Here is a 27,639-nt window from a genome sequence, read left to right as displayed (position 1 = left end):
ATAAAATCAACAAAGATATCACCAACCTATAACACTATAAATCAGATGAACCTCACAGACACAGAATATTCCACCCCTAAGTTGCTGAATTTACCTTCTCTAATTGCACATGGAACTTTTTCCAAAATAGATCATATTCTAGGCCACAAAGCCTGTTATGATTTAGATTTGGTATCCCCCAAAAGCTCACATGTGAGACAATGGAAGAAGGTTCTGAGGAGAAATGATTGAGTTATAAGAGTCTTAACCCAATCAGTGAATTAATCCCCTGATAGGGATTAACTGAGTAATAACTAAAGTGGTAGGGTGAGGGTGTGATTGGAGGAGGTGGGAATTGGGGCATGGCTTTGGGGTACATATTTGTATCTGGCAAGGGGAGACCTCTCTCTCTCTACTTCCTGATCAACATGTGAGCTACTTCCTTCTGCTACACTCTTCACATGAGTCCCAAGGAATGGAGTTGGCTGTCTATGGATTGAGAACTCTGAAACTGTAAGGCCCCACATAAAACTTTTCCTCCCCAACAGTTGTTATGGTTGGGTCCTTTAGTCACATGGCAAAAAAGCAGACCAAAACAGAAATTGTTGGGTTATTGCTGTGACTAACCTGGCTGTGTAGTTCAGAAGCTTTTTGAGATTTTGGAATTGATGGGAGAAATTTTGAGATGCTTAGCAGTGCAAACTCGAAATTCTTTAGATTGTTTTAAGTGGAGCTTAATAGCCAAAGTAATACTAAGCATGAAAATGAATCAGTAGGCATCACAATACCGATCTGAAATTATACTACTGGGCTGTAGTAACAAAACCAGCATGGTATTAGCTTCAAAATAGACAAAAAGACCAATGAAACAGAATAGGAGATAAAGAGAAATCTTGATACATACAGCCATCTGATATTTCACAAAGGTGCCAAAAATATATTTTGTAAGTTTAGCCTTTTCAACAAATGATGCTGGGAAAACTGGATACTATATGAATAAAAAAGAGGTTAGACTCCTATCTCTTACCCTGCTCAAAACTCAAATCAAAATGGACCAAAGATATAGGAATTAGACCAAAAACCTTGCAAGTGCTAAAAGAAAACAAGGTCATAACTTCATGATCTATGTGCTGGCACCAATTTCCTTAACAAGACCCACAAAATGCAGGAAATGAAGAATCAGGAAGTGGGATGCCATCAAACTAAAAAGCTTCTGCACAACAAAGGAAAGGATTAAGGCATGAAGAGAGAGCCTACAGACTGGGAGAAAATCTTGGCCAGCTACTCCTCCAATAGGGGATTAATAACCATTATATACAAAGAACTTAAAAAACTTAACCCTCAGAAAACAAATAACCCAAGCAAGAGAACTAAACAGAAACTTCTCAAGAAGAAACACAAATGGCCAACAAATGCACACAAAAAATGTTCAACATTTCTAGCAATTAGAGAAATGCAAATCAAAACTACACTAAGAGTTCATCTCACTCCAGTCAGAATGGCAATGACCAAGGATATGAACAACAATAAAGCTGATGAGATTGTAGGGGAAAAGATACACTTGCAAATTGTTGGTGAGACTGTAGACTAGTACAACCACTTTGGAAAGCAGTATGGAGATGCTTTAAAAACCTAGGGATGGAACTACCATATGATCCAGCTATCTCACTCCTTGGTATTTCTCCCAAAGATCTAAAATTAACATACTACAGTGATACAACCACATCAATGTTTATAGCTAAATTATGGAATCAACTCAGATGCCTGTCAATAGGTAAATGGATTATGAAATGTGATATATAATGTGTGTATATAAATGTACATATGAACATACGTGCTATTTATATATATATACATACACATACAATAGAGTTTTATTCAGCCATAAAAAAGAATGAAAATATGCCATTTGTCAGTAAATGAATAGAAATAGAGAATATCATGCTAAGTGAAATTAGCCAAACTCAGAAACTCAAAGGTCAAATGTTTTCTTTCATATGTAGAAGAGTAAAATAAAGAAAGGAAGAGGGAAGGACAGGGTAACATAAGAACGAATCAAATATAAATTAATAGCCGAGTGAGAGAAGTCTAGTAGAGTAGAGAAAAGAGAATGGGAGAAGGGAGGGAGGATAGGAGGGCAAAGGGGGAGAAAAAGGGGGGATCATGAACTGAAACCAATTTCCAGGCATGTATGAGTTTGTTGGGATGAACCCAGCCATTATGTATAACTATAAAGCTCAACTTTAAAAAAAAAGAAAAAGGGGGAAAAAAAGATTCTTGAGAAATATTTAAGAATAAATTCTTTTAAAATTAGTAACTAGAGGTAGTAAAAACTTTTCAAATAGCCAAACATAATTCATATATTTAAAAGACAAAAGCCAAAATGTAAAATATAAGTACAAATAGTTTGCAAATAGAAGAGGCAAAAGAAGACCAAATGTATTAGTTTTATAATAATTATAAATGAAAATACTTATGATTAAAAGAGATTCTCAGACTGCTTTAACAAACAAAACCAGTATATAAATAAATTATCTATAAGAAACACATTAAAAATAAATTGACACCAAAAGCAAAAATGTTGCAAAGATAAATTAGGCATATATAAATAAAATGAATACAGTAGTGGCTCTTTTCTTCTGAATCAAAATGCCATGGTAGTAAAAATAGTGATTAAATTAACAACTGGGCTTTTATGGTAGGCAAAGAAGAAAGAGGTTTTTTAAAAAAAAAGTGCAATAAACTAAGCAATAGACTCATTTTCATTTACAGACAAATCTGATGGATATCATTATGGTTTCACAGATAATTTTTGGACCCTTCTAGTACTCCCAAACTTGTGGACAAAACTAGAAATAAAGCACTCAAATGTGGCTAAAATATTAGCAATCTGGTAATTTTTTATTGATTAAAACTATCCTCACTGAAGATTATTGTATTAGATTTATACTCCTGGGGGTCACACTCTTTCCCCCCTTCAAATGGTGTACAGAGAAATGGTATAAGGTAGGGAAAGTCTCACTATATTAGATATTAGGTGCCAAATACTATTTTAAGTACTTCACATTAACTAATTTGATCCTTGAAACATTCCTATGAGGTATATATTCTTATTTTGCTATTTTTCAAATAAAATACTGCACAGAATTAGAGGATATATAAATCAATTGAACAAAAAAGAGAGCCTATGAACAAATATGTAGACATATATACTGTACACATATGTGCATATGCACATATACATGCATGCAAGTGTGTGCATACACATTTATATTATACCCAAGAGGAGCTCAAAAGCCAGTGGAAAGGGATTACTTAGGAAATGATCCAAGTCAATTAGTTCTTCAAACCTAGCTGTGTACTAAAATCAGTCATGTTGTTTTTTTAAAAATATATATTTAAGCTGAGGTTCCACTGCAAAAAAAATCATATATCAATAGCTCTTGGACATCTGTTTTATTCAGCTCCCCCACCATGAGTCTCATGCTTTGGGATTTTTATTTTTAAATCATATACTACATTCTTTTTACATTATTATTTTTTGTTACTAATTCCTAAGTTAATTGAATTTTAGAGAGTGATTATAGCTTATTGTTATCAATGGTTTGGATGTTGCAGGGACTTGCAATACAAAAATTTCATACCTGGTCCATTTTTTTAAAGAACTAATATGTCATTGATAAAAATGCATTTTCTTGCCAGGCACAGTGGAACATGCCTGTAATCTCAGTGGCTTGGAAAGCTGAGGCAAGAGGATCACAAGTCCAAAGCCAGCCTCAGCAACTTGGTGAGGCCCTGAGCAACTCAGTAATACCTGTCTTAAGATTAAAAATAAAAAGGGCTATGAATATGGCTCAGTTGTTGAGAGGCCCTGAGTTCAATCCCTGGTACCAAAAAACAAACAAATAAAACAACAACAACAAAACATATTCTTTGACTCTCAAACTTACTGTTTCAGGTGTATCTTCTATAGGTGAATTTAAAAAATCTAATCTGAAACTGATATTAAACCTCTGTCTTTTTACCCTGGGTTATATACTCATTTTTTCCATGTCTTTCCCTCTGCTGTTATTTCTTCACAGTTATCTTTCAGCTCCATTCTTCTCTCCAATATGCTGATTAGTATATCCTTTGAGTTTATTTAAATACCTGTACTTTTTAATTTCTGAAAGTTTTTTCCTAACCTAATAATTTTATCATATTTTGTGCCTGCTCATATTTCTGACTCCATTATTTCTTTCTTTTTTTTAGTAGATATGTTTTATTATTATTATTATTAGTTGTTCAAAACATTACAAAGCTCTTGACATATTTCATACATTTGATTCAAGTGAATTATGAACTCCCATTTTTACCCCGCATTATTTATTTCTTAAAACATTTCATAAGTAGTAACTTTGTAGTAATTTAATATTCTGTGTCTGATAATTCCTATGTATGAATTATTTGTATGTCAAATCTGTTTTGCTATTTCTGGTGACCCATTCTCCCAGTGATTCATAACTTTGTGTATTTGACAATCTTTAATTGTGATCTTAATGTCTATTCATAGAAGCTTTGTATTAATTTTTTCCAGGATCCTGGGCGCTACCTACCTGAGATCACCTTGTCCAGCTTGAACAGGACCAAGGCCCTGTAGAAGTCTCTGATTCTGCTTCCCTAATCTGAGTCTTGCTCAAAGTTGATATTCTCAATGGCAATGTTGATACAAACATTTATGCTCAGAGTAGCTTAATTTTTTATGTTTGATTGCTATTCACAATTCATTTCAGTGAGTCTATTCATTGAGAGGGTTGGGCAGAATCAGGGGTCTTGGGCCTGTTGAATATTTTCTTACTCTTTTTGGACTCAGCAATGTGCTGAAAATATATTTTCTAAAAGATCTAAATTGTGGCAAAAAAAAAAGCCCTTTGAAATGTCTTGTCAACTATACTTTGAAAGCAGAAAATATCCATTTAATTTAAAATTAAATTTGAGCTTGGTAGCACACACTTGGAATCTCAGCAAATGAGAAGGCTAAGACATGAAGATTGCAAGTTTGAGAACAGCCTCAGCAATTTAGAGGGGCCTAACCAAACTAATGAGATAATGACTTACAATAAAAAATAAAAAGAAGTTTGCAGTCAAGATGCCAGTTGAAGCTTCAATCATCTAAGGGCTTGACTGAGGCTGGAAGATCTGCTTCTAAGTTCACTCATATGGCTATGAGCCATAGGCTTCAGTTCTTTACTAAATATGCCTCATTTCTTTTTTTAATATTTATTTTTCAGTTTTCGGTGGACACAACATCTTTATTTTATTTTATGTGGTGCTGAGGATCGAACCCAGTGCCCCGTGAATGCCAGGCGAGCGCGTTACCGCTTGAGCCACATCCCTAGCCCATGCCTCATTTCTTAATCCATGTTTTTTCTCATCCCAAATGCTTATGTCTACACCAATCCCTTGTCAATCGATGCTTATGTCTACACCAATCCCTTGTCACTCTATGCTTATGTCTACACCAATCCCTTGTCAATCTCCACTTTAATAATAGGAAACATAGATTAATATTTTATGTAGTTTAGATTATTACTCTGACCTGTCTTGTGTGTACCTAAATATTATCTAAACCTCATTGTAGATAAAATGCTATTTTCATCTACAATGTTATCATCTGGCCCTGTGAAACTGTGAGAAAATTTACACAGGTAAGCTCCTGCAATATTTATTAAAGAAGAGATTTCATCAAGAATTTGATCATTGTTTACCTGAAAATACCAAGGTAGCAGCCCAATACTATGGCCCAGCTAAAGAAAGGGTTTTAGTAAGAACTTACTATCATTTGTCAGAAAACCCACACAGGAGAAATCTAACTAGTAACAAAGCCTGCAGTTAGATTGGTTCCTCATAAGCAAGTCATAAAGTCCATTTGGTAAATGAACCTGTTAACTGAACTAGCTATGAGAACCTTGAGTAGGAAAGATACCCCAAACTTCACTGAATCTTACAAGGGTCCACGATTCCTCATATCCTGAGCTCTCTCTGACAACTTCCCTGCAGCCCCATGTAACTGGTGTGAGTCCAGTGTCTCCCCTTTGGGTCACCAGAAAACTCTGCTCTTCCCTTCACATTGACACTTGGACTACTGACTTTCATGTTTACCTCACCAACCAATTTGCTTCTTGATGAGAGATTCAGACATGTCCTAGATAATCAGTCTTTCTTGAATATTCAGCTGAATGCCTTCTTACCTTACACAGTTTGCTAAATTCAACACAGTCAGTTGCTTCAAAGGCGAAAGCGACTTGAGACTGCCATCAGTTAGTCCCTTACAGTCCACCATGTAAATGTGATTGATATTTGGATAATTCTTGTCTATAAATTTGAAACATGCATCGGTAATCCTTTTATTTCCTGCTTAAAAGAAAAAACAAGTACTGTATACATAATGCCACAAGAAAAAAAGTAAAAAATAACGTTGAACCACATTTTTTATATCACAGACCTTCAAATCGGATCTTTCTGAGGTCACAAGTAGAAAGAGCTTTGAAAGCACAGTCAGAGATATGTGGCGAACCAATGAAAACCACTGATGTAATACTTTGGCACTTCTCAACTAAAGCCTTTAAGAAGAAAAAAAAGATGATTAAATAAATTAAACATAGTATATAAACAAATTTACCAAGGCAGTGATATCATTTTTTCTCTCGATATTTACAGAGACACAGCACCTATTAAATTTCCCTAATTTCAAAGAAAATGGGATTTTTTTAAACATATTTTAACATGCTCACATTTGAGTAATGTAGAGGAATCAGAATTATATTATGGTTCAAGATTATGAGAAAATGAAATGCTGGAAAAAATTTGGCAGTTTAACATAGAAGATTAAACTGAAACTAAGCAAGCTTGGACCTGGTTAGTACTTGGGTAGGAAAATTAAAATTAAATTTTTAATTTAGGCTATAATAGCACTGAAACAAAAATATCCTAACTGTGAAACAAAATTTCTTAGGATTTTTAAGGATTTAAATTTAAATGTTCAAATGTTTCTGGAGGGGTGTGTGTATATGTGTGTGTGCGCATGTGCATGTGTGTATAAATTTTTAATTATTTTCTTACTATTAATTAATTAAAATGAAAAGTCAATTTACATTTTTTCAGTAATTCAAGCCATTATCTAATGAGACTGAGAAGAAAATGCACTTTCCACTACCTACTTTTACACAGTTGTCCGTCAGAGTTGGCATATCATTGATGGTCAGATGCATAACTTTAGAGCAGCTGTTTGCAATGTTCCTGAAGCCTTGGACCGAAATCTGAATTGCACAGAGTAAAAATTTTAAGTGGAAATCACAAGAGAACCGATTAGTATGGCCTCTAACAAAACCCCAAGATATTAATAACCAAAGGTATGTCATCATTTTGTTGCTGTTTTAAAACTGAAACCATAAAAATATGGCACATATAACGGGAAGAGAGAATCTAGTCTTGATCTTTTCTTTATTATATAATGTTTTATGAGGTGAAATTCATATAATAGCAATTAATTAAATCATTTAACCATTCATAATGTTGTGTAAACACCACCTGTATCTACTTCCTAAAATTTTTCAGCAACCCAAAAGGAAACTCTGAAGTAGTTATCCCCTACAGGTGCCTCTTTTCTCAAAAAGAGGCGTCACTGACCTGCCTTCTGTCTCTATGAATTGACCATCTGTGAATGTTTCATATAAATGGTATTACACAATGTGTGTCCTTTTGTACCTGACTTCTTTCACTTAGCATAATGGTTTTTGAGACTTAACTACACTGGAGCATGTATCAGCACCTCGTTCCTTTTTATGGATTTATTACTTTTGCTAATAGTCTGTCACATGGATATATTACATTTTGTTGATCCATTTGTCTGTTGATGACTATTTGGATTGTTTCCATATTTTGAACAGTTTTGCTGTGTGTGCACACCTATTTGCTTTAGTAGCAGTTTTCAATTCTTTGGGGTATGTCTAGGAGTAGAACTGATGAATTACGTAATTCTAAGTTACTTTTTAAAGGAAACACAAAAGTTCCTTCTACTGTGACTGTAGCATTTTACATCCTTACCAACAATCTAATTTCTACAATTGCAAATGAAAGGTTTGAATTTCTCCACATCTTTACCAACACTTATTTTCCATTTTTTTCTCAAGAATTTTCTAGAGGATTTGAAGGGACATTTAACATTGTCATTTTAATTTACATATCCACAATAATAATAATATTGAGCATCTTTTCATTTGTTTATTAGCTATCTGTATATCTTCTGTGAGAAAATGTCTAAGTCTTTTGCCTATTTTTAAATTGGACTTTTTTGTTATTGAAGTGTAAAAATTCTTTATATATTCTGTATACTATACCCCTATCAGATAATGATTTGGAATTATTTTTTCCCATTCTGTAGATTGTTTTCTCATTTTAAAAAATGGTGTCTCTTATGAATAAAAGTTAATTTTGATGAGTCCAATTGATCTCTTTTTTTTGTTCATGCTTCTGATATCATATCTAAGAATTCACTGTCAAATCTAATGTCATGAAGATTTACCCCCAATATTTTCTTCTAGGAGTTTTATCATTTTACCTCTTATATTTAGTTAATTTCTTTATTTGTGTGAGGTAGGGGTCCAACTTGCACATTTTTTGGCATGTACACATACAGTTGTCTAAGCACCAATTATTAAAGAGAATACTCTTTTTCCCAAATTGTCTTGACACCCTTGTCAAAAATCAACTGACCATAAGTATATGGATTTCTAGATTCTCAATTTTATTCCATTGATCTGACTTATGTCTGAACATTGGTCTATATTCCATATGTCTGTACATATGCTAGTATTATACTCTTGAAAACTATAGCTTTATAGTACTGATTTTTTTCTTTTCAGTTATCATTATCTACATTAATGTGGTCTGGCAGTGGTAGAAAGTGTTCAAAATAATGACAGATCAAAATATCAAAATATTTGCCTATGATAAATAACCTTAAAATAACTTGTTTCCTTAGGCTCTATTTCCTATAACAAATAGACATAGCTGGAACATCAGATGGATGGCATTCAGCTTTAGTAATGAGAAACCGAAACTCTACCCAGGAGCAGATGGAAGAGGGAACCCCCTGAAATGCTATCTTCACAAAAGCATGGCAGGGAGAATGAAATACAGCAACTACAATGGGCCTCGTGGGAGACCCTTGGAGACCTCAGGTGTATCATCTCTCAACAAGGTTACTTCCAAGGTTCTGTCATCAAAGCCTCCACCTATTTAAAATGACTAGTCAAACGTTAGGGAACTGAGGACCACATCTTCAAAACAATCAAAATTCATCTCAAATGTCACTTCCTCAGGAAGTGTCCTTGACCCTCAGATTAGAACAGACTGTCTCCATACCCTTAGGGTTAATTCCCCTCTACCCTAACTCCCAGAAGGGTCTCTACAACATTAATCAAGTAATATTATTACACGAATAAGTAGGAGAATGTACAAATGAATTCGGAGAAATCTGAAAATATGGTAGGTTCTGATGCTCAAGAGACACTGACAATACCAGCACACAGTCAAAAAGACCAGGAAAATTCTTGAAATCAGAGACAATCATGCAGACTTGAGTTGGAGAAGCTACAACCAGACTTTAGGGTATATGTATATTTCAGACAATTTTTCTAAAGAACCTTTTGGAAATTATAATTCTAAAACCTGAAAAAAATGTATCTATTCTGGCCCAAGAATTAATCATTGACAAAATTATCCTAAGGAAATAGAGTTTCACCCTGAAATTTATGGACAAGGATACAGTAATGCGTGGCTTAATGATAAGGATACATCCTGAGAAATATGTCCTTTAGATTTTGTCATTGTATGAACATCAGTATTCTGACATAAAATAAGATTGCTATTATATCACTATGAGATAGCTCTCTTATATTCAGTCCATGGTTAACCACAACATCATTATGCAGTGCATGGCTGCATTTATCACAGAATTATATAGTGGTAAAAAACTAACCCCAAACTAAAAATTAGAAATGCATTAACTAAATTATAGAAATCCATCTGATGCAGTGTAATACAGTTAATACAAATGTTTTGATAGAATAACTGAGATCATGACTAGTTTTTAAAAAAAAAGTTGGTTACATAAAGTCTTGCTAATCAAAATGTGGTCCACAGACCACAGAATCAACATTACCTGTGAGTTTATTAGAAATGCAGAATCTCAGCCTACCACCTACTGACTTGGAAGCTGCACTTGAATAGGATCCCCAGGCAATTAATTTGCACATTACTGCTTGAGAAGTACTAATCCAGAGGAAATAAGTAAATATAAAGAAGATATATCAGTCAGGTCTTCTGAGAAACAGAACCAACTAGGTAATATGTGGACATAGAGAGATTTTAAGGAATCAGTTCATGTGAAAACAGGATTCTATATTAAAGTTTTAAGGCAGGATTGCTTGCTCTTGGAGCAACTCAAGACTTTACTTGTAAGGAATAACTTACTGGATGAGTCTACCCACATTATGGAGTATAGCCTGCTTTACTCAAAGTCTAGCTGAAATGTTTATCAATCTAAAAAAAAAAAAAGACTTCACAGAAGAATCTAGACTGGTGTTTGACTAAATAACTTGACACAATTAGACTAGACAAAGTGGCACAGAAAACTAACCATCACAGACAGAAATGTACTACACCAAAATGTTAACAGTGATTATTTCTGAAGAATGATAACTTCTGTTTTTCAAACTTTCTACAATGACCAGGTATAACCAGAAAAGGCATCTTTTGGAAAAGGGTAGCATGAAGAAGACTTTGGACCATTTTTGAATCATACACTGCTACACACCTCTCTTTGTGGGGAAACTCCAAGAATAAATGGCACATAACTGTTTCCTATAATCTGTGCATCTTATTTTTCCCCAAGAGATGATCCTATGTCATATTTTAAATTTCTTATTGTGTTGGACAACTATTAGGTAATGAATGAATTAAATTGAGGAATATGACAAAATCTGAGAAAGAGTGTAAAATTTGACTACAGGCAAGAAATTTTTTTTCATCTTTTTCTTTTTTGAGACTGTTTTTTACTAAATTGTCCAAGCTGGACTTCAACTTGTGATCCTTTTGCCTCAGACTTCCAAGTAGTATGCACAACTAGGCATAGGAAATACTGAAAATGATTCCAAGTGGAAGGTAACGCATAAGCAGAAAAAAAGCCATAGGAGTGCTGGCCTTGGATGAAGCAACAAAACCACTCCTAAATGATTAAGAGAAGTTTAGTAGGTAAGAAGTTAGGGAAAGCTAATGAAAGACTCCATAAAGCAAGAACAAGAGAGTTTGTATTGTATTAACATGGATTCTTGAGTAAATTTTCCATAAGTTCTCCCAGAGAAAAGTTCAGGGGAGATGAATGAACATATAAAACCATGGAGAGCAGAGGAGAAAATAATGTTCGATTCGGAGTCAGCAGAGCTGGGATTGAGTCTCATTCTACCTCTTTCTCATTTGTAACAAAATGAACTACTCCAACTCTGTTTCCTGTTTATGAAACAGATATAGTATCTATTTTTAAGAGATTTCTTGAGAAAACAAAGTAGGCAATGTATATAAAAGTAGCTAGTCTGTACAATATCTGTCCATGTAATATCAGATATCACTTTTCCTGTTATTGTTCTTCTGGGCACAATTTGCTCCCACAGAAAAGTCAAAAATCAGGAACCATGGGTAGAGGACCTTGAGAACTCATTGCAGTGCACTGCAAATAAAGAAATGATACTCGGAGAAGTTGTGTAATACAGATTCTTTATTCCTCACTGTGTGCTCCCAGTGCTAAAAAGAGGGTCTGATACAGACTAGATAACATAAATGCAGAATGTATGAATAAATTGTCTTAAACCACACAGCAATGGCAGAGCCAAGACCAGAGACTACCTCTTCGCATTGTGACATAGGACTCCAAAAACTGTTGTTTTTGACAATACTTGTGAGTTCTACCACTTTATCCCAGGCCCTAGTCCATTCTGTCTGCACTGGTATATGAAACAATGGCTTCCACAAAATAAACAAACAAGATTTTCATTCTTAATGTCTTAGAAACATATTCATGACAACACATGTTTTATTGCATTCAAATAAGTCCATTCTGTCTGCACTGGTACATGAAACAATGGCTTCCACAAAATAAACAAACAAGATTTTCATTCTTAATGTCTTAGAAACATATTCATGACAACACATGTTTTATTGCATTCAAATGCACAAGATTTCCTGAATAAGGGGAAAAAATGATAGCAACGAGCAACCACAGCTGGGTGATTCCTTGCATTGCAGCCAAAAATTTGGTGCTATCAACCAATAAGATTAGTTTCTAGAAAAGGGGGTGGAAGGAACCTCTGAGAAGAGACTTTTAGCTTTGTCCTGGCATGAAGTGCTTAGTTTCCCACAAAGTTTATATTAGAATATCCAAAAAGATGTTTGGCTAATATTTTATGACTCAAATATTCCTGCCAGAATCTTTTCAGTCAAGCAATTAGTTGTGCTTTCTCTTCACTGAAATAATGAGGATAAAATCTGAAATTAAAATTTTCTCTTTAAAGGGAAAAAGCAAAATATTTTACCACTTTAAAATTCCAAGCCTCATCCCAGCTGATATCTGTGCATTTTCTCTGTAGGATTCTTTCTTAAAATACCTGGGATCTGATCTCTTTGTTGAGAAGTGACTGTGGCTTCCATTTTGCCACCAAGTGGAGCCCTGCCACCTGGCCCTTTTCTGGTTAAGCCCTCACTGGTTGGAAAGTGGGGGAAACTGGTTTTGCCAGTGTTGTTCCAATCTCTAGGCCCGCCAGATAGCTACTGTTCCTAATAGGGGCAAAAGAGCTTAGGTGATTCCATGAAAATTCTCTCCAGCAGCCTCTGAATGGGTCTCAAACCTTCAGCATGACATGACAGGTTGTCTGTTAAGGAAATGAGTTTTGTGTGAACCCCATGAAATGAATATCAAATTGCTGAGCACCAAGGTCCAGCTCACATCTCTCTGCCACTCTAAGGTGGCAAGAAGGAGGAAAGGATTTACAACACGGATGATAACATTTCATCAACCTTCTTCTTTCCACTTCTGTTTTACAGTGTCTCTGAATCAGTCAGTTTGGCAACACAGAAAAGATGTATATACATGGGGCCAGACCCTCTAAGACAGCAAGAAATATCCATCTTAGGTAGACATGGCCCAAGCTGTGTTCCTTTACCATTTCCAGCTGTTTCTCTCATTCTAACAGCACTGTATCCAATGACTAATGGGTAATGTAATGACTTTAGTCATATCCATATATCCTTCATGACCTCTTAGTGACCTTGAGCCTGGCTTAGCAAATAGAATGAATTACTGGAAAGAAAAGCTTTCCTCCAAAACACTATGAAACATTCTGTTTTATTGCATTCAAATGCACCCCAAGCATCTTCAATAGCAAATTTCTCATACTGTCTGTGCTAAGAGGGCTTGACAAGCTCTGAAATATTAGAAGGCTTGGTGATTGTCCTCTTGAGGTCCTGCCAATTCTCTTTGAACAATCCTACAGTTTCCAGGTCTGTACATTCCTCCTGACTGCTCCTACTTCTACAGTCTAAAATTGTATCTGTTCACTAATACCTTTCTACTAAGTAGCCCTCCCTGACCAACTCCAATAGGATGATATGGTAGTTATCTATGCACATGTTCAATATCCCAGGGGAGGAACATGGACAGCATCTTAGTATCATTGTATCCTTTATAGTAAACACAGTGCCTGATGCAGAGGATGGTGCAAGGATGCTTTGCAAATAGACCAAGTGGTTGTTGAACAAATTGTTTGTAGAATGTAAATTAGAATTAGTATTTCTAAAGAGGATGGTGGTTGATACAGCCAGTTGTTAAAAACTAACATATTTATCTAAAAACATCATACAATCAAATGTAGAAAAAGTTTCATTTTCTGATGTGAGTGAGGAGCTAGAACACAACATGAGTGAAGCCTGCAGATGCCAGGAAGGCGAGTGTGCTGGCCAATGCTTGTGTGCATTCACTGCACAATGACTCAGAGCTGCGACCTGCCAGAAGCAGGCTGGACCATCCTGAACTTTTGTCATTCTTGTCTAGGACACACTATCTTGTTCTTTTCCTCACCAGTGGCCAAATGGCTCAGAGCTTCCCGTGGATTATAATGAAGCTTCATTTCTTTAAAAATTGAATCACAACCCTGTTATACTTCCTTCTTGCAACACAATGAGCCACAAAGCAACTTGTGTAGCAGTAGACCTGCTACTCTAGTCTTTAACTAGAGTAGCAGGCTGGATGGTGGCTTTACAGCTACCACATGCTTTACCAGGTCCAAAGACCAAAACAGAGTTTTGAGAACAATTCATGAAATTCTGTGTGTAAGTCACTTCCCAAGATAGGAACAGAGAAGACATTTAAGTAAGTATGGTTTTCAGAAAACATGAAACATTTTTTTCAAATCTTTTTTTCAGGAGTGGGAAACATGATCTTACTCTTCTGAGACTCATCATTTTGTCATCTGATTCTTCAAGATCTAAAAATTGATGCCAGATGTTTCAATTTTGCTACTTAATATAATAAAAATCTTTATACATCTTGACTACAAAGAGATTATATTAAGCTTGGGATGTTAAACAATAGGTGTTTGTTTCTTTATTTTTATTTTTTTAACTTGAGTTTTATTGGTTCTTTTTAGTTATACATAATATTAGGATTCATTTTGACATAATCATAAGAGCATGGAATATAGTGTGCTCTAACTCAGTCCCTGATACTTCTCCTTCCCCTACCCTTCTCCATACCCCTGTTCCGTTTCCTCTACTCTATTGATCTTTCCACTATTACAGTTTTTTTTTTCAAATTAGTGTCTTATAGATACACATGATGGTGAGATTCAGCACAGAGTTCTGTTCAAACTAATTATAAATACCATTTAAATTCATACATCTTATTTACAAGATGGATCAAAAAATTTTCATAGATTCTACAAGTTTTTTCAACACAAGTTGAAGTGTGGTTCACAAAGGACTATGTTAAAGCATCCTTTTAACAGGGAAAATGAGGTACAAGAACTGAGCCAAAACAGCAGAAATGACACTGTGATTTTTTCTGACTGATTTTCCACTAGAACTCCTTATTAAATGACACTTAAGACTACATGGTATTTTTCAAACCCAAAATGAATATTTTTTCATGATATGCAATATAGCACTTCAAATGATAGTCTAGTGATTAACTGTCTGATCTTTAGTATTAGATGGATGGAGGTTCTAACCTTGGCTAGACATTTTCTGTGTGATTTTAAGCAAGTTACTCCCCTATTTTAGTTCATGCTACTTGTGAGTATAAGTTGAACTTGAATGTTAAAATTTTTGATTGTTTAATTTTCAGGAACTGCATAAGTCAGCTGTGAAACATAGCCCTTTAAAAATTAAACCATATAAACTTAAAATTATGTAAGTTGTATTAAAAACAAAGGTAATGCATACTCAAACTCATCACTCTTATTTTGCCACATTACCATTATCTGTGCTTTTGAGAATATTTATGTCTATCATATCTCCATGGTGAAAATATTATATAATGGTGTGCTGCTACACAGCTCCCTGCAACTCCCTGTTCAGTGACCTCTAGATGGTGACTTCAAACAGGCCATGGTGAGAGTATTTACACTATGGATTCAGCAAATATTAATATCCTTCCCTTTATTATTCCCTAGAATGTAGGAAAATGAAATCAATCAAATATAAGTGCATTATGACTTCAAATTTAAATGTTACAAATTCATTTTGATATATAATCTGCTCATTCAAAACTAGTTTAGCTGATCAAGTATCTTTTACTATTCTATAGAATTAACTTTTATTGATAAACTCCTAAATCTATACCTCTACTCCCAGCTCCATTCCAAGGACCAGACTTCTACTTTCAAGTAATTCTTGTCATTTACACCCAGATATATCACAAGAACTCAAAATTTAGCCTTGATAAATAAAATCCATTATTCTTTTCTCCCAATCTTGCTCCTTCTGTGGTTATGGTTGGTCACCATATAGAAACCAAAATCCTAAAGCTGAAAAAAAAAAAAAAAAAGGCTCAGAGATCATCTAACCCAGCCTAGCTATGCTGCAGATGAGGGAAGTGAGGCAGAAAAAAACCAAGTAACTGTCCAAGGTTACACAACTGGTCGGTGGCACAGTAGGATGAACAGATTCCAGGTCTCCTGAATTCAGTTTGGGCTCCTTTCATCATCCCACTGACTTCTGATGCATAAAAAGAAAGAAAAAAGGATAGAAGGAGGGAGGAAGAAAGAAAGAACAGTGAGAGAGAGAAAGAAAGGGAAATCCCTTCCCAGTCTAACTTTGCTAATGCAATCTCTATTCAATTTGGCTAGTATACTTGTCCCTGGACATGCCTGTGTGGCTTTCTCCCACCTCTACCACAAACCCCAGGGGTGAACAAATAAGACCTTCCATGAGCTCGGCCTCTATGAAAGGGAAGATTGGAATTCATGTAGCCTAGAACGAACTGAAATGACCTTGGAATCTTTCAGTTTGCAGTTTGCACAACCTTCCTTTAAGTTTCATGGGTCCCAGAGAGATTTAACAGTGTAACCGATAAACCGTTACTATTGCATCTGAGTATTAGAATCATTTGAACATTTCTGGGATGCAGTCTGTTTTCATTGTTGTTTATTTTTGTGTAGCAACTGAAATATAACTGATGAAAAATACTTTCACTTTGTATTCCATGGTTTCCTAGGCTCTTTTCTTTTTCAAGTTTGAAGAAATGTTACACTCAACCCTTTACAAGAAGAGATCAGCACACCTGCTCCAGAATAGGTGGGCAACTTCTAAGCTACCAAACAAATCTCCTGTGCTTCCATCTGAAGCACCTGGCTAGTCATGCCATGAAATTCTCTGCAGTCTCATTCACTCATTGATTCATCAAACACTGATCACAGTCCTACCTTGACATGAATAGTATTATGTGCTAAGGATACCTATTTGCAGCTAAACGAGGTATCATTCCTGCCAGCAAGGCACTCACACTGGGGAGGGCAGCAGACCACTGAATACATAGAGACTGCTTATGAAAAGTGCAATAGTCAAAGGATGCACAGGTCATAACCCAGACGGGAAGGTTTTGATTGAGCAGAGTCTCAAAGGATAGTTTCAAGTTAGCATAATGAATAGGAGAGAGAGATGGTATGGAGATGTCTAGGCAGAGGACAAAAGAACCTAGTGAAACAATTGAGACTGGAAATGAAGAAAGCGGGGTGGGCTCAAAGGCAGAAAACTCACAGAAAGCTCTCCTACTGTCCCTTTAATTATTCAGAAGCTGCATGTGCAAACTGGAACATTGGTCCAAATTCCCTACTCTTCATCTGGCTCCTTCTCCCATTCCACGTTCAGAATTGTAGCTTTCTGAGCATTTGGGTTTCAGTCTGAATTTGGCTTGGACACAGCTGTCCTTCCCAGCATGTCTGTGGTTATTCAACGCCCAGCTCCCTGCACAGTACCATAACTCTGTGTTATGCACATGAATCTGTAGAGAAAGTAGCTACTCCAAGTTAATGGCAACAGGAGACTCCCTGGAGTTACACAAACAGAGCAGAGGTTAGTGGGGAGCAAGAACCAAGAATCACTACCCTCCCAAATGGCACTTTCTCATGTACAATAGAATAGATTTGTTCTCTCCAATAAAACTTGATTCTACCCACATTTTCCATTTTGGGGTTTTGAGAGAAATAGGAACTTATTTTAGAAAGCTCTGAAATGAACTAATATGGATCTCTTTGGAGCATTTTAACTGTGCCTTTTTATCCATTTATTCAGTTATTCATGGGAACAGTTGAGGAAAAACTTAGAGGAAGTTAACCATACAGATATCTGCAGAAAGAACATTCCAGGCAGGGAGAACAGCCACTAAAAAACCCTTAAGGTGGGAGCTTGCCCCCACTGTCTTTTTTTTTTTTTTTTTTTTTTTAATGAACAGTAAGACAGCCAATGTGGCTGGAACAAAGTTGGCAAGAAGGAGAGTCAGAGAAATGATGTCAGAGAGGCAACTAGAGGACAAGGCAGATTACAAGGGGCCTTCTAGGTCCTTCCAAGGCTTTTCTTTTATTGAGTCAACAGGAAGCCTTGCCAGGTATTTGAGCAGAGGAAGGACATTGACGTGGGTTTCAAAATGATAATTCTACATACTGTGATGAGAGCACACTGATACAGGGCCACCTGGACTGGAGTGGTGGCTGTGGAGACACTGAGAGGTGGTCAGATCCTGGATGGATTTTGCTGGAAGAGTCAACTGGAGGGCTGGGGTTGTGGCTCAGCAACAGAGCACTCACCTAGCATGTGTGAGGCCCTGGGTTCAATCCTTAGCACCACATAAAAATAAATAATAAAATAAAGGTACTGTGTCCAACCACAACTAAAAAATAAATATTAAAAAAAAAAGAGTCAACTGGACTTTCTAACAGAATGGATGTTGGAAAGAAAGGAATTGGGGTTGGGGAAGTGAAGGGTGACATTTGCTATAAGAAAATACCACAAACTGGAGGGTTAAACAACAGAAATTCATTCTCTCATAGTTTTGGAGGCTTGAGATTTGAGATCAAGGTGTCCATAGATTTGACTCCTTCTGAGAGCTCTGAGGAAAGGATTTGTTCCTAGGCCTCTCTCCTTGGTGACTGTCCTCATGTTCACAATGTTCTCACTGCATGCTTGAGTCCCTGTCTAATTTTTATTTTTTATAAGGACATCTCATCATATTGGATTAGGGCCCACACTTGATGACTTCATCTTAACTAATTACATCTGCAGTGACCTGTGTTTGAGGTACTGGTGGTTAGGATTATCAACATATAAATTTTGGGGGAACACACAATTCAATATATCACAGATGACATCAAAATTTTTGGCCTAAGCAATTATAAATATGCAGCTACCATTAACTAAAATGGGAAAGGCTGTGGTGGAGCAAGGAGTTATTTCTAGACTTTTTTTTTTTTTTAAGGTATGAGTCCAAAATTTGAGAAGGAAGTTTGGGTTGGACTTCTTTCATATATATGAGATTATATAGTATACAATAAACTTCTATATACATAAATTATGCACAAATATGTGTGTAGATATGCATATGGGCATAAATATGTATGCAAATATATAAGTGTATATGTGTATATGATTTTATATGTTCATGTGTATATACATTTACACACACACATATATATATGCTTATTTTTGTAGATGATAAAAGGATACAAGATAGGATGAAATTCTCAAAGAAGCAGATGTAGCCTGAAAAGGACTGAACCCAAGGGCTCTCTCTGATTTTGAGGTTGGAAAGAAGAGGAGATGACTTAATCAAGTAATTTCAGTAATATTGTCAAGTAAGAAACAAGAACTTTGGCATAACATAATTTATGAGACTTAAAATGCTAAAACAGAGAACAACAGTGTAAGAGTAGAATACACAGAGATTTTAGGAAATACATAAAACAGATCAGAGGAGTGGCCTGGGTGGGGGAGGGGAAAAGAAGGAAATAAGTAAAACAAGAGCAGCACCCTGCAGAGACAGATGATGCCTGAACTGAGAAATACAAGTAAATGTGTTCTTGGTACCTAAATTCTAAAATTAACAAAAGAAATCCAATATGAAATAAAATAGAAATCCCTAGTCATACTTCTTCTCTTGAATATTTTTTTCTCCACTGTACAACACTGCAGAAGAATCACAAAATTTTTATTTTATTTTATTTACTATTTATAGTATTAGGGATTTAACCCAGGGGCACTTGGGTTAACACATCCCCAGTCCTTTTTATTTTTTATTTTAGACACAGTATCATTGAGTTGTTTAGGGTCTCACTAAGTTATTTAGGCTGGCTTCAAACTTACAATCTTCCTACCTCAGCCTCTTGAGTCACTGGGGTTATAGGCTTGTGTCACTATGCTCAGTGAAACATAAAAGTCTTAAACTTATCTTTTTAATTTCTTTTATTGAAAATAGTCACCAATAGGAGTTCCTTATTGGGTTCTGGCAGTCTTATAAGAATATTTGAAAAGGGAAATGTAATGAAACTACTTATTGTGAAAGAGAATATAAGATGATATAAATCCTTACTGCTAGATTCTGAGAAAGAAAGAGTGCTCAGCACAGAAACCCACTCTGGCTGGGTTTGAAAATTGTTCTCCTACCCCTCTTGTAAAATACTTTAATAATAGTGTTGCTGTGAAAATAAATGATGTGGATAAATATGGGGAGTAAGCATGAGGAGCTGCAGCATCAGCCTTCCTGCAGAAATCACATCTCTATTATTTTCTAAAACATTAAAATGTCACTAAGATTGGTACAACCACTTTGGAAAACTAACAATATCAACTAAAGCTGAACATACATACACCTGACCATTCAGTCATTTGAAGTCTCTGTGTACCCACAACAAAAATATGTGCTGTGTTCACCAAAACACATGTACATGAATGCTCATAGTACTTTGTGCATTTTTCTGTCTATATGTTATATTTTGGGAAAACTTAGTATGGCAAAACTCACTTAAAAAATTCATTAGAGAAGTTTCTTTGTTTATTAGGTCCCAACCGCCAGAAAAACAGAAAGCAGATTTAATCAGTCTCTGGCGTGATAAGGACTGCTTTGTGGCCAGTCACAAACATGTTCAAAACAACAAATTTGTTTAGATCATAGAATATGAGTATGTGAAAAGCCATGAGAAACCTTCACGACTTTCCCTTTTAAACTTTAGTTTTATTCCTGAACAAGGCGATTCATAAAGCCCAACCGGAAATATTCTTCTTCTTTTTTTTTAAATCTATACTGGATTTTTAAACTTTATTTATTTATTTATTTTATGTGGTGCTAAGGATTGAACCCAGTGCATCATATATGTTAGGCAAGCGTTCTACCACTGAGCCACAACCTGAGCCCCAGAAATATTCTTTTTAACACCAACTGAAAGCCAAATAAGAATGAAACCCTTGCCAGAGTTGTACCAGTTTCTTCTAGTTGCAGTAATGGGAACCCAACATAAGCTAGACTAAGTAGAAGAGGAAAAAAAGCATCCCCCAGGGGCTGGGGTTGTGCAAGGTGCCGGGTTCAATCCTCAGCACCACATAAAAATAAATAAATAAAATAAAGGTATTGTGTCCAACTACAACTAAGAAAAAAAATTTTTTTAAAAAGGAGCCTCCAACCAAAAGGTCCGTTAAACAACCTGTTACCTTTCCTCAAACACATCATCTCCCCCTCAAAGATTGACTTTTTAATGATGGCTTCATTCTCTTCCACTGCAGATAAAATTTGTCTCCCGTGTTGCTGAGGAACAGAACCACAAAGCAGCTTCAACTTACATGCTCCAGGCTCTGTAACCTCAGGGAGCACAGAATCTATTCCCCCAATTTTAAGTACCTGGAAAATTCTAAATGGCTTTGTGCTAGGGTCACATACCCTCCCTGGACAAATTCCAGCCATTGGGGATACAATTTATGATCAGCTAGGCCTGGACCAAATGACCAGTAGCCATGAAAAAAATAATTATACCAGAAATCTAATAATAGTAGCTAAGGTGACTAAGTACTTAGTATGTACCAGTCACTGTTCTAAGCATCTTAACTGTATCAAATCATTCCATTACCATAACACATTTATGAAGTAGGTATTAGTATTTTCCCATTCATAGATAAGGAAACTTAGGTACACAGGGGGATATACTGCACCATTTCCATAACTAATAAATGGCAATTTTAGGGTTAACATGCAGGTACCCAGAACCTGTGCTCTGGATTACCCTGCTGTGCTGCTCTGAGTGTGCTATGGATGACAGCCCCCCAGAACCATATGGGATGGGAGAGGAGTGGCACCCTGAAGCAAAGTATGATGCGAGAAGAAAAATTATCATCTCAAACAATGATCATTAGTTTCACTTATTGAACTAAACATGAAGTCAAGTATCCAATAAACATCTGACAAATGTCTACCGTGAGTCAGACCACGTATCATTCCTTCAAGTAGAGATCAAAATCAATGAACTCATTGTTGCCAAATATCTCCCAGGCCATAGATAACTAAGGCGCACAGGGACAGGGTACTTTCTTTATATGATAAAATCATTTGTGTCTCCAAAAGTGCTTTCCAAGTTGTGTTTAAATATGTTATTGAAACTTTTTTTGGCATAAGCTAGTATTTTATAACTAAAATACTGAAGGAATGGTAAATATAAAAGGCAATGAATTAAATTTGTTCAACAAATTTATTTTTTAATCTGTTTTTTTTAATAAAATAAATCTCATTTTCCTCCTTCTTCTGAAAAAACTCTATAAAGAAAATTTCTGTCAGAGCACTCCAGCTCTGAAAGAAAAGATAATTCAAGGTGACAAGTGTAAGACTAGAAGTTTGCCAGGATTAATGACAGAGGGGCCTTCCCCTGCTTTGAGATCAATTACAGGGGCGAGTGTTTGAAGCAAAAGAAAGTGAAGAGAAGCTCATCTCAACCTCACAAAGGATGACAGTATGCAGGTGAATGCACAAGTGCTGACATTCGTTAGAAATCAGTGACATTGCTTCATGTACCTGGAGTGTTCATAATTCCCAAAGAGTGAAGAATATTTCTAAAACATATGTCACTGATTTTTCACTTTTCCTTGCAGCTCTCCATCATCTATTATTTTTTCCAACAAGTCTGGTTACAATTCTTTCACGATATTGTATAAATAATTTTTTCCTTTTTCAGGGCAGCAATGACTATATTAAAGTTTCATCCTTGGCATATTTTATGTTAATCCTGAACTCCTAAAGGACAGGAATGCTGTTTTACCCATCACTGTGCCCAGCATACAGCAGGCACTCAACAAACACCAGCCAAAGCATTTAGGTGTAAGTTTCTCTTCTCAAGTCATTTCTTATTAGGTCCTTTCTCCTTGGCTAGCTATATTAACACATGACTTGCAAGTTCAAAACTCCAAACTTAGAAAGTAGATTTTAGTTTCCAAGATAAAACTTCTAACTTAGAGGGGAAAGCCTTAAAAATCTGCAAATCATCAAATTCCTTCTTTGAGCTCCGAATTGGGGAGGTGGGTGCTGGAGCCTCCTCTCAGGACTTGAGAAGTTCCTCAGCAGCAGTAACCTACAAGCTTCGCAGGTCCTCTGTGAAGCAATAGCAATGGCTGTTACTATGATCTGTGTGGTTCATAACAAGCGCATTTCTGATTTCCAGTGGGGGCTCATATGGCTCAATTCCCAGTGCCTAAAACAGTGTTTGCACCATGAGTGAAATTTCTACTGAATTAAACAAACGAAAATGGAAACGTGGTAAATGAAAGAAATTAACATTGTTTTGTGCAATGATACAAAATTAAGGCACAACTAGGAAAAGAATTCTCCTCTTTACACATTTAGGCCAAACTTAAATACTGACGAATTTAGTAAGTAAATACTGACGAATTCAGGCAGGCAATGAATTAAGCAGTTACAGTACAGATAAATGCATGCATGGATTTTGCTGAGCAGATGAGAGGGGTGCACTCTGAAGAGATCATGGTCCACCTCACCAGGGTGAGGCTGACTCAGCTCCAGCCTGTTGCTGTCACATGGGGTGCAGGCCCAATTCAGCTAGTTTTTCCTTTTAAAAAGTCGTGTGTGTGTGTGTGTGTGTGTGTGTGTGTGTATGAAAGAGAGAACGATTGAGAGAGAGAGAGAGAAACTCCAAAATTGTAAATATTGGCTCAAAATGTAAAGGTAAACTATGTACGTTTTGGTGTATGCTTTGCATGCATATTTGGGTAATGGATAACAGACATGAAACTTTTGAGAATTTTATGTGTCTAAAACTATTCATCCCTAGGGTGTGTGTGTGTGTGTGTGTGTGTGTGTGTGTGTGTGGTGTTGTTGTTGTTGTTGCTGCTGCTGCTGCTTCAATAACCTTGTGGGAATGGAGATAAATAAGGAAGCAACTTATACTGTAGGAGGGGTCTTCAGCATTGGAGTAAGCTAGTATAAAAGCACCAGAGGAATTATAATTGAAGGGAGGTTGCTTAATGGAATTTGTCAAGCACATTACCTTATCTCTGAATTTGCAAATATTTTCCTCTATGAATAGGCCATCTGTGTTTGCTAACTGGTGCCCAGCAAAGTTAGGCTTCTATCCTCCCACAGAAACTGGAAGATAGGGTACTATCTTCTTTGATGATTATCTATCAAAGGGAGTGCTCCCAAGTCCTTGCTTTTTTAAAAGCAAGATGCTTCTTGCTTGTAAAAAAGATTTACATCTCAAAGCAGGCAGAGAAAGAATGTCATTCTTTCAAGTTCTTACAATTTCAAGTTTTCTAAAGGGAATGCTCTAAGAAAAAGGAGGTCAGGAAGAAGACTGTCTCAAGTTCAGCCAAGCTGGTACTCAAGTGTGGTCTAGGTTGACACTTAGCAAAGCTACACATCAGTGGACAAGTTTTAGAGAAAATTAATCTAGACATTCTTAATACTAGTTTAATATCATCCCTTCCTTTCCCCTATATCCAATATATCAAGAAACCATGGTCTGCCTGCTTGGTATCCACCAAAGTTGTTTGTAATTGTACCAGTGTCATGAGCTTTCACCAACTGTGCAACCTTAGTTTAGTCAACCACTCCATTTATAAGTAGAAATAATAAATATAAACTTCACCACATTCTATGAGGAGGAAATCTTATCTGTATAGCACTCAACCCAGTGCCTGACATATAGTAACAACTCAATAAATGGTAGACATCAATATTTCAGCTAGTTCTTACTTGTGCTATTATGTTGTTTATATGGAATAAGAAACAGACTATGATACCAATACCAAGAAAACACACAGGGAGAAAATAAGTTAAAAATTATGGCTTAGATCTATCAAAATTAGAGCAGAAGAAACTAACAATGATGCATTAATTATTTCCAGAGCACGTGGTCTGTTCTCCACAACTTTACCCTACTTTCTGCCCAACATTCCTAACCCTGTTTCCTCAAACTTAAAATATTTTTCCACATAGAACCCAAGAATGTAATGCGATTTTTAAAATTGCAATTGTTACATTTCCTTCCTCACATGCATCCCCTATGGGATTTTACCCACCCACCCCCCACCAAACAAACAAACAAACAAACAAAAAACTGTTAGAGTTATTAGCTTTTCAGGAATTCTGTGCAAATTCTCACCCAAAGGTTTTCCTTTGTTTGTATCTGAGTAGCAACTTTAAGTTTTCAAGATTTGGACTCTGGTCTTAGAATTGTGTTCAGAGTATCTCCACAGAAGTGGTCTGTTTCATCATCCAATGAGCTTTGCCTGTTTGTCGATGTGACACTCTAGTGGAAGGAAGCCAAGAGCCTATAGTAGCGATCCTGGGGAAAATTTAAGCAGCTGTGGCCATGTAATTTAAAACCTCTGAAGAGTGTGCTGCGGACCGTGCACAGCATTAGTATAACATGAGAGCTGGATGCAGCCTGTGCTCCGGAGGACTTCCTTGCCTGCTGCTGGAAAGAGAAGACTAAAAGACAAACCTGGGTGCAGCCGGAAAGGTCCAGATAGATGAGCTTGTGGCATCCATTCCCTAAATTCAGGTACTGTAAACCTTTGTCCGTGAACTTTCGGCAATAAGCCAAACTAAGATTCTGTAAGTTGTGGAAGTGTCTGAAAAGACAGAGAGAGAAATGAGAGGAAGGAAAAGAATTATACTTCAGCTGCTCTCTCACATCTTTCTTAAGCCACTATGACAAAGAGAACTAAAACTGTAGATTAATTTTTTTTCTCCTTGCAGATGGTTCAACAGTTTAACTCTATAGTTCACTCTCTTCTTGTTAATTAAAGGAGACCTTTATAGGAAATAATGCATAATTACCTTTTAAAGGAACAGAATAAAAAAATATTTGGCTAGATTTTTAAGAAAGTTGACTGGGCTAAAGCTTTTTTGGGCAATGTGGGGGAGGGGGGTTGCATTCATATTGTTTGGAAGTTAGTTTGTTTTTGAAACCAAAAGTGAGGGTTTGCTTTATTGTTGTTTTTAGGTTTTAGCTTTGGAGCAACAAAATAATACGAAAAAATGTCTACAAAGACAAACTTTGAACTGTTCTGAGAGAGTGAGGATTTGGGAAAGAAGGCAAAACAGAACATAAGAGTCTCTTTAAATGGATCTGATAAGTTATTGGTTTGAAAAATATAGACATAGACTTAAGTATGCATGCTTTTATAAGTAACAGTTTTATTATTATAGTTAAAAATTGTAAAAAAAAAAAAAGACATTGCTACACAGAACTGAAACATAGGTTAAGAAGAACAGCTTGCAAATGAGTGGGCAATACATGAAAAAGATAAAAACTGTATCAGAGGCTCTCAATCTTACAGCGTTGAAGCAAATGAAACATAGCATTACCCCATTGACCAAAATGAGAGCTTCCAGAAAAAAAAGGAGAGTAATTAGGATGAGCTTATACTACTGTGTAAGGGCTCACATTTTGAGGACACTCTGTGTATTTTAGAAGTGCAAGAACTCCCACTACTGCCTGCTTTTGTTATGGAATTAACAACTTGCTCTTGGTTTATGATCTGCAACAGTTTAGCAGCAAATGTGAAAGTGGGGAGAAAAATGCCTCTCTGCCCCTTAAAAGCTTACAAATTAATTTAATAAAATCTACTTCCCTCAAATGGAAAACAAGATATAAAAGTATGGACCATTTATTAATCAGAGTTTTAAAATCTGAAAAACACATCTATATATTATAATGATTCCTATTCTACAGAGAATTATTTGATTCATAACTTTTTTCTCCAGGAATGGTTGTATACAGGAGATTCCGCCAGGGAGAGAGGGAAGCCCAGACTGAGAAAGTGCTACCCTCTGCAGACTCGCCCCTCTCCCCAAGGGCCCGCCCCCAGTGGACTAAAAGTGAGGCCAAAGTTCACTTTCTCTTCTTCTCCCTTCAACTCTGTGATTCAATTAAGTCAAGAACGTAGGGGTGGGGTTTGTCACTTCTAACAACCCTGCAGATCTCTGATTTGGAGAAAAGAGTAGTGAGGTAGACAGCGCCACACAACGGAAAATATACCAGATTGTGGAATGTGACCAAACTAGATTCCAGTCCTAGCCCTGATACTTTCTGCAACTTAACTCTCAGAGATTGTTTCCCCATCTGCTAAGCGGTGATAAGAATTTCATCTCTAATTTTTTTTTATCCTAACCAACTGTGGGGCCACGAGCTTTACTCACCCTCAGTAACGAGGAATGTAATCCCATCCTCTCTTTCTTTGCCTTTAGAAGTATGCAATTAAATGAGAACACAAATGTAATAGTAGTAGCTTGAGGGTGATTTTGACAATTAAAACCAGTGGGGATATTGTAGAAGCTTTGAGAATATATGCATTGTTAGGATTGCTACTACTACCCCCAAATAAAACCCACATAATAAGTTTTTATGGAGTTTGTACTGTTTCTTCCATTTAATGGCATAGATACTCATCTGACAAGAGTGGTGCTTACAGATGATTTCAACAGTTTAAGGGATGTCACATTGAGTCTATACCTTGGCCCAAGCCTATTCTTCTATTTACTTAAATCCATGTCATCATTTAACAAGTAAGAAAAATGAG

The 27,639-nt window shown here is 36.2% G+C and overlaps 2 protein-coding genes across 2 annotated transcripts in view; one reads left to right on the top strand and one right to left on the bottom strand.

Moving 5' to 3' along the window:
- Nucleotides 1-27,639, bottom strand: part of Fbxl13 (F-box and leucine rich repeat protein 13) — a 203,540-nt gene that overhangs the window by 66,875 nt on the left and 109,026 nt on the right. The window contains exons 12-15 of the mRNA XM_076853668.2: nucleotides 25,557-25,686; nucleotides 7,179-7,277; nucleotides 6,464-6,581; nucleotides 6,210-6,372 (exon numbers count right to left, since the gene is read on the bottom strand). Of these exons, the coding sequence (XP_076709783.2) occupies nucleotides 6,210-6,372; nucleotides 6,464-6,581; nucleotides 7,179-7,277; nucleotides 25,557-25,686 (510 nt within the window). The remainder of the gene's footprint in view (nucleotides 1-6,209; nucleotides 6,373-6,463; nucleotides 6,582-7,178; nucleotides 7,278-25,556; nucleotides 25,687-27,639) is intronic.
- Nucleotides 25,467-27,639, top strand: part of Lrrc17 (leucine rich repeat containing 17) — a 30,248-nt gene continuing 28,075 nt past the window's right edge. Inside the window, exon 1 of the mRNA XM_076862473.2 lies at nucleotides 25,467-25,616. The gene's annotated coding sequence lies outside the window, so the exon portion shown is untranslated. The remainder of the gene's footprint in view (nucleotides 25,617-27,639) is intronic.

Source organism: Callospermophilus lateralis, chromosome 1 (genome assembly GCF_048772815.1).
Source record: "Callospermophilus lateralis isolate mCalLat2 chromosome 1, mCalLat2.hap1, whole genome shotgun sequence".
Taxonomy (NCBI): domain Eukaryota; kingdom Metazoa; phylum Chordata; class Mammalia; order Rodentia; family Sciuridae; genus Callospermophilus; species Callospermophilus lateralis.
The sequence above is the reverse complement of the archived record's forward strand: the minus strand, read 5'-3'. Positions and strand labels throughout refer to the sequence as shown.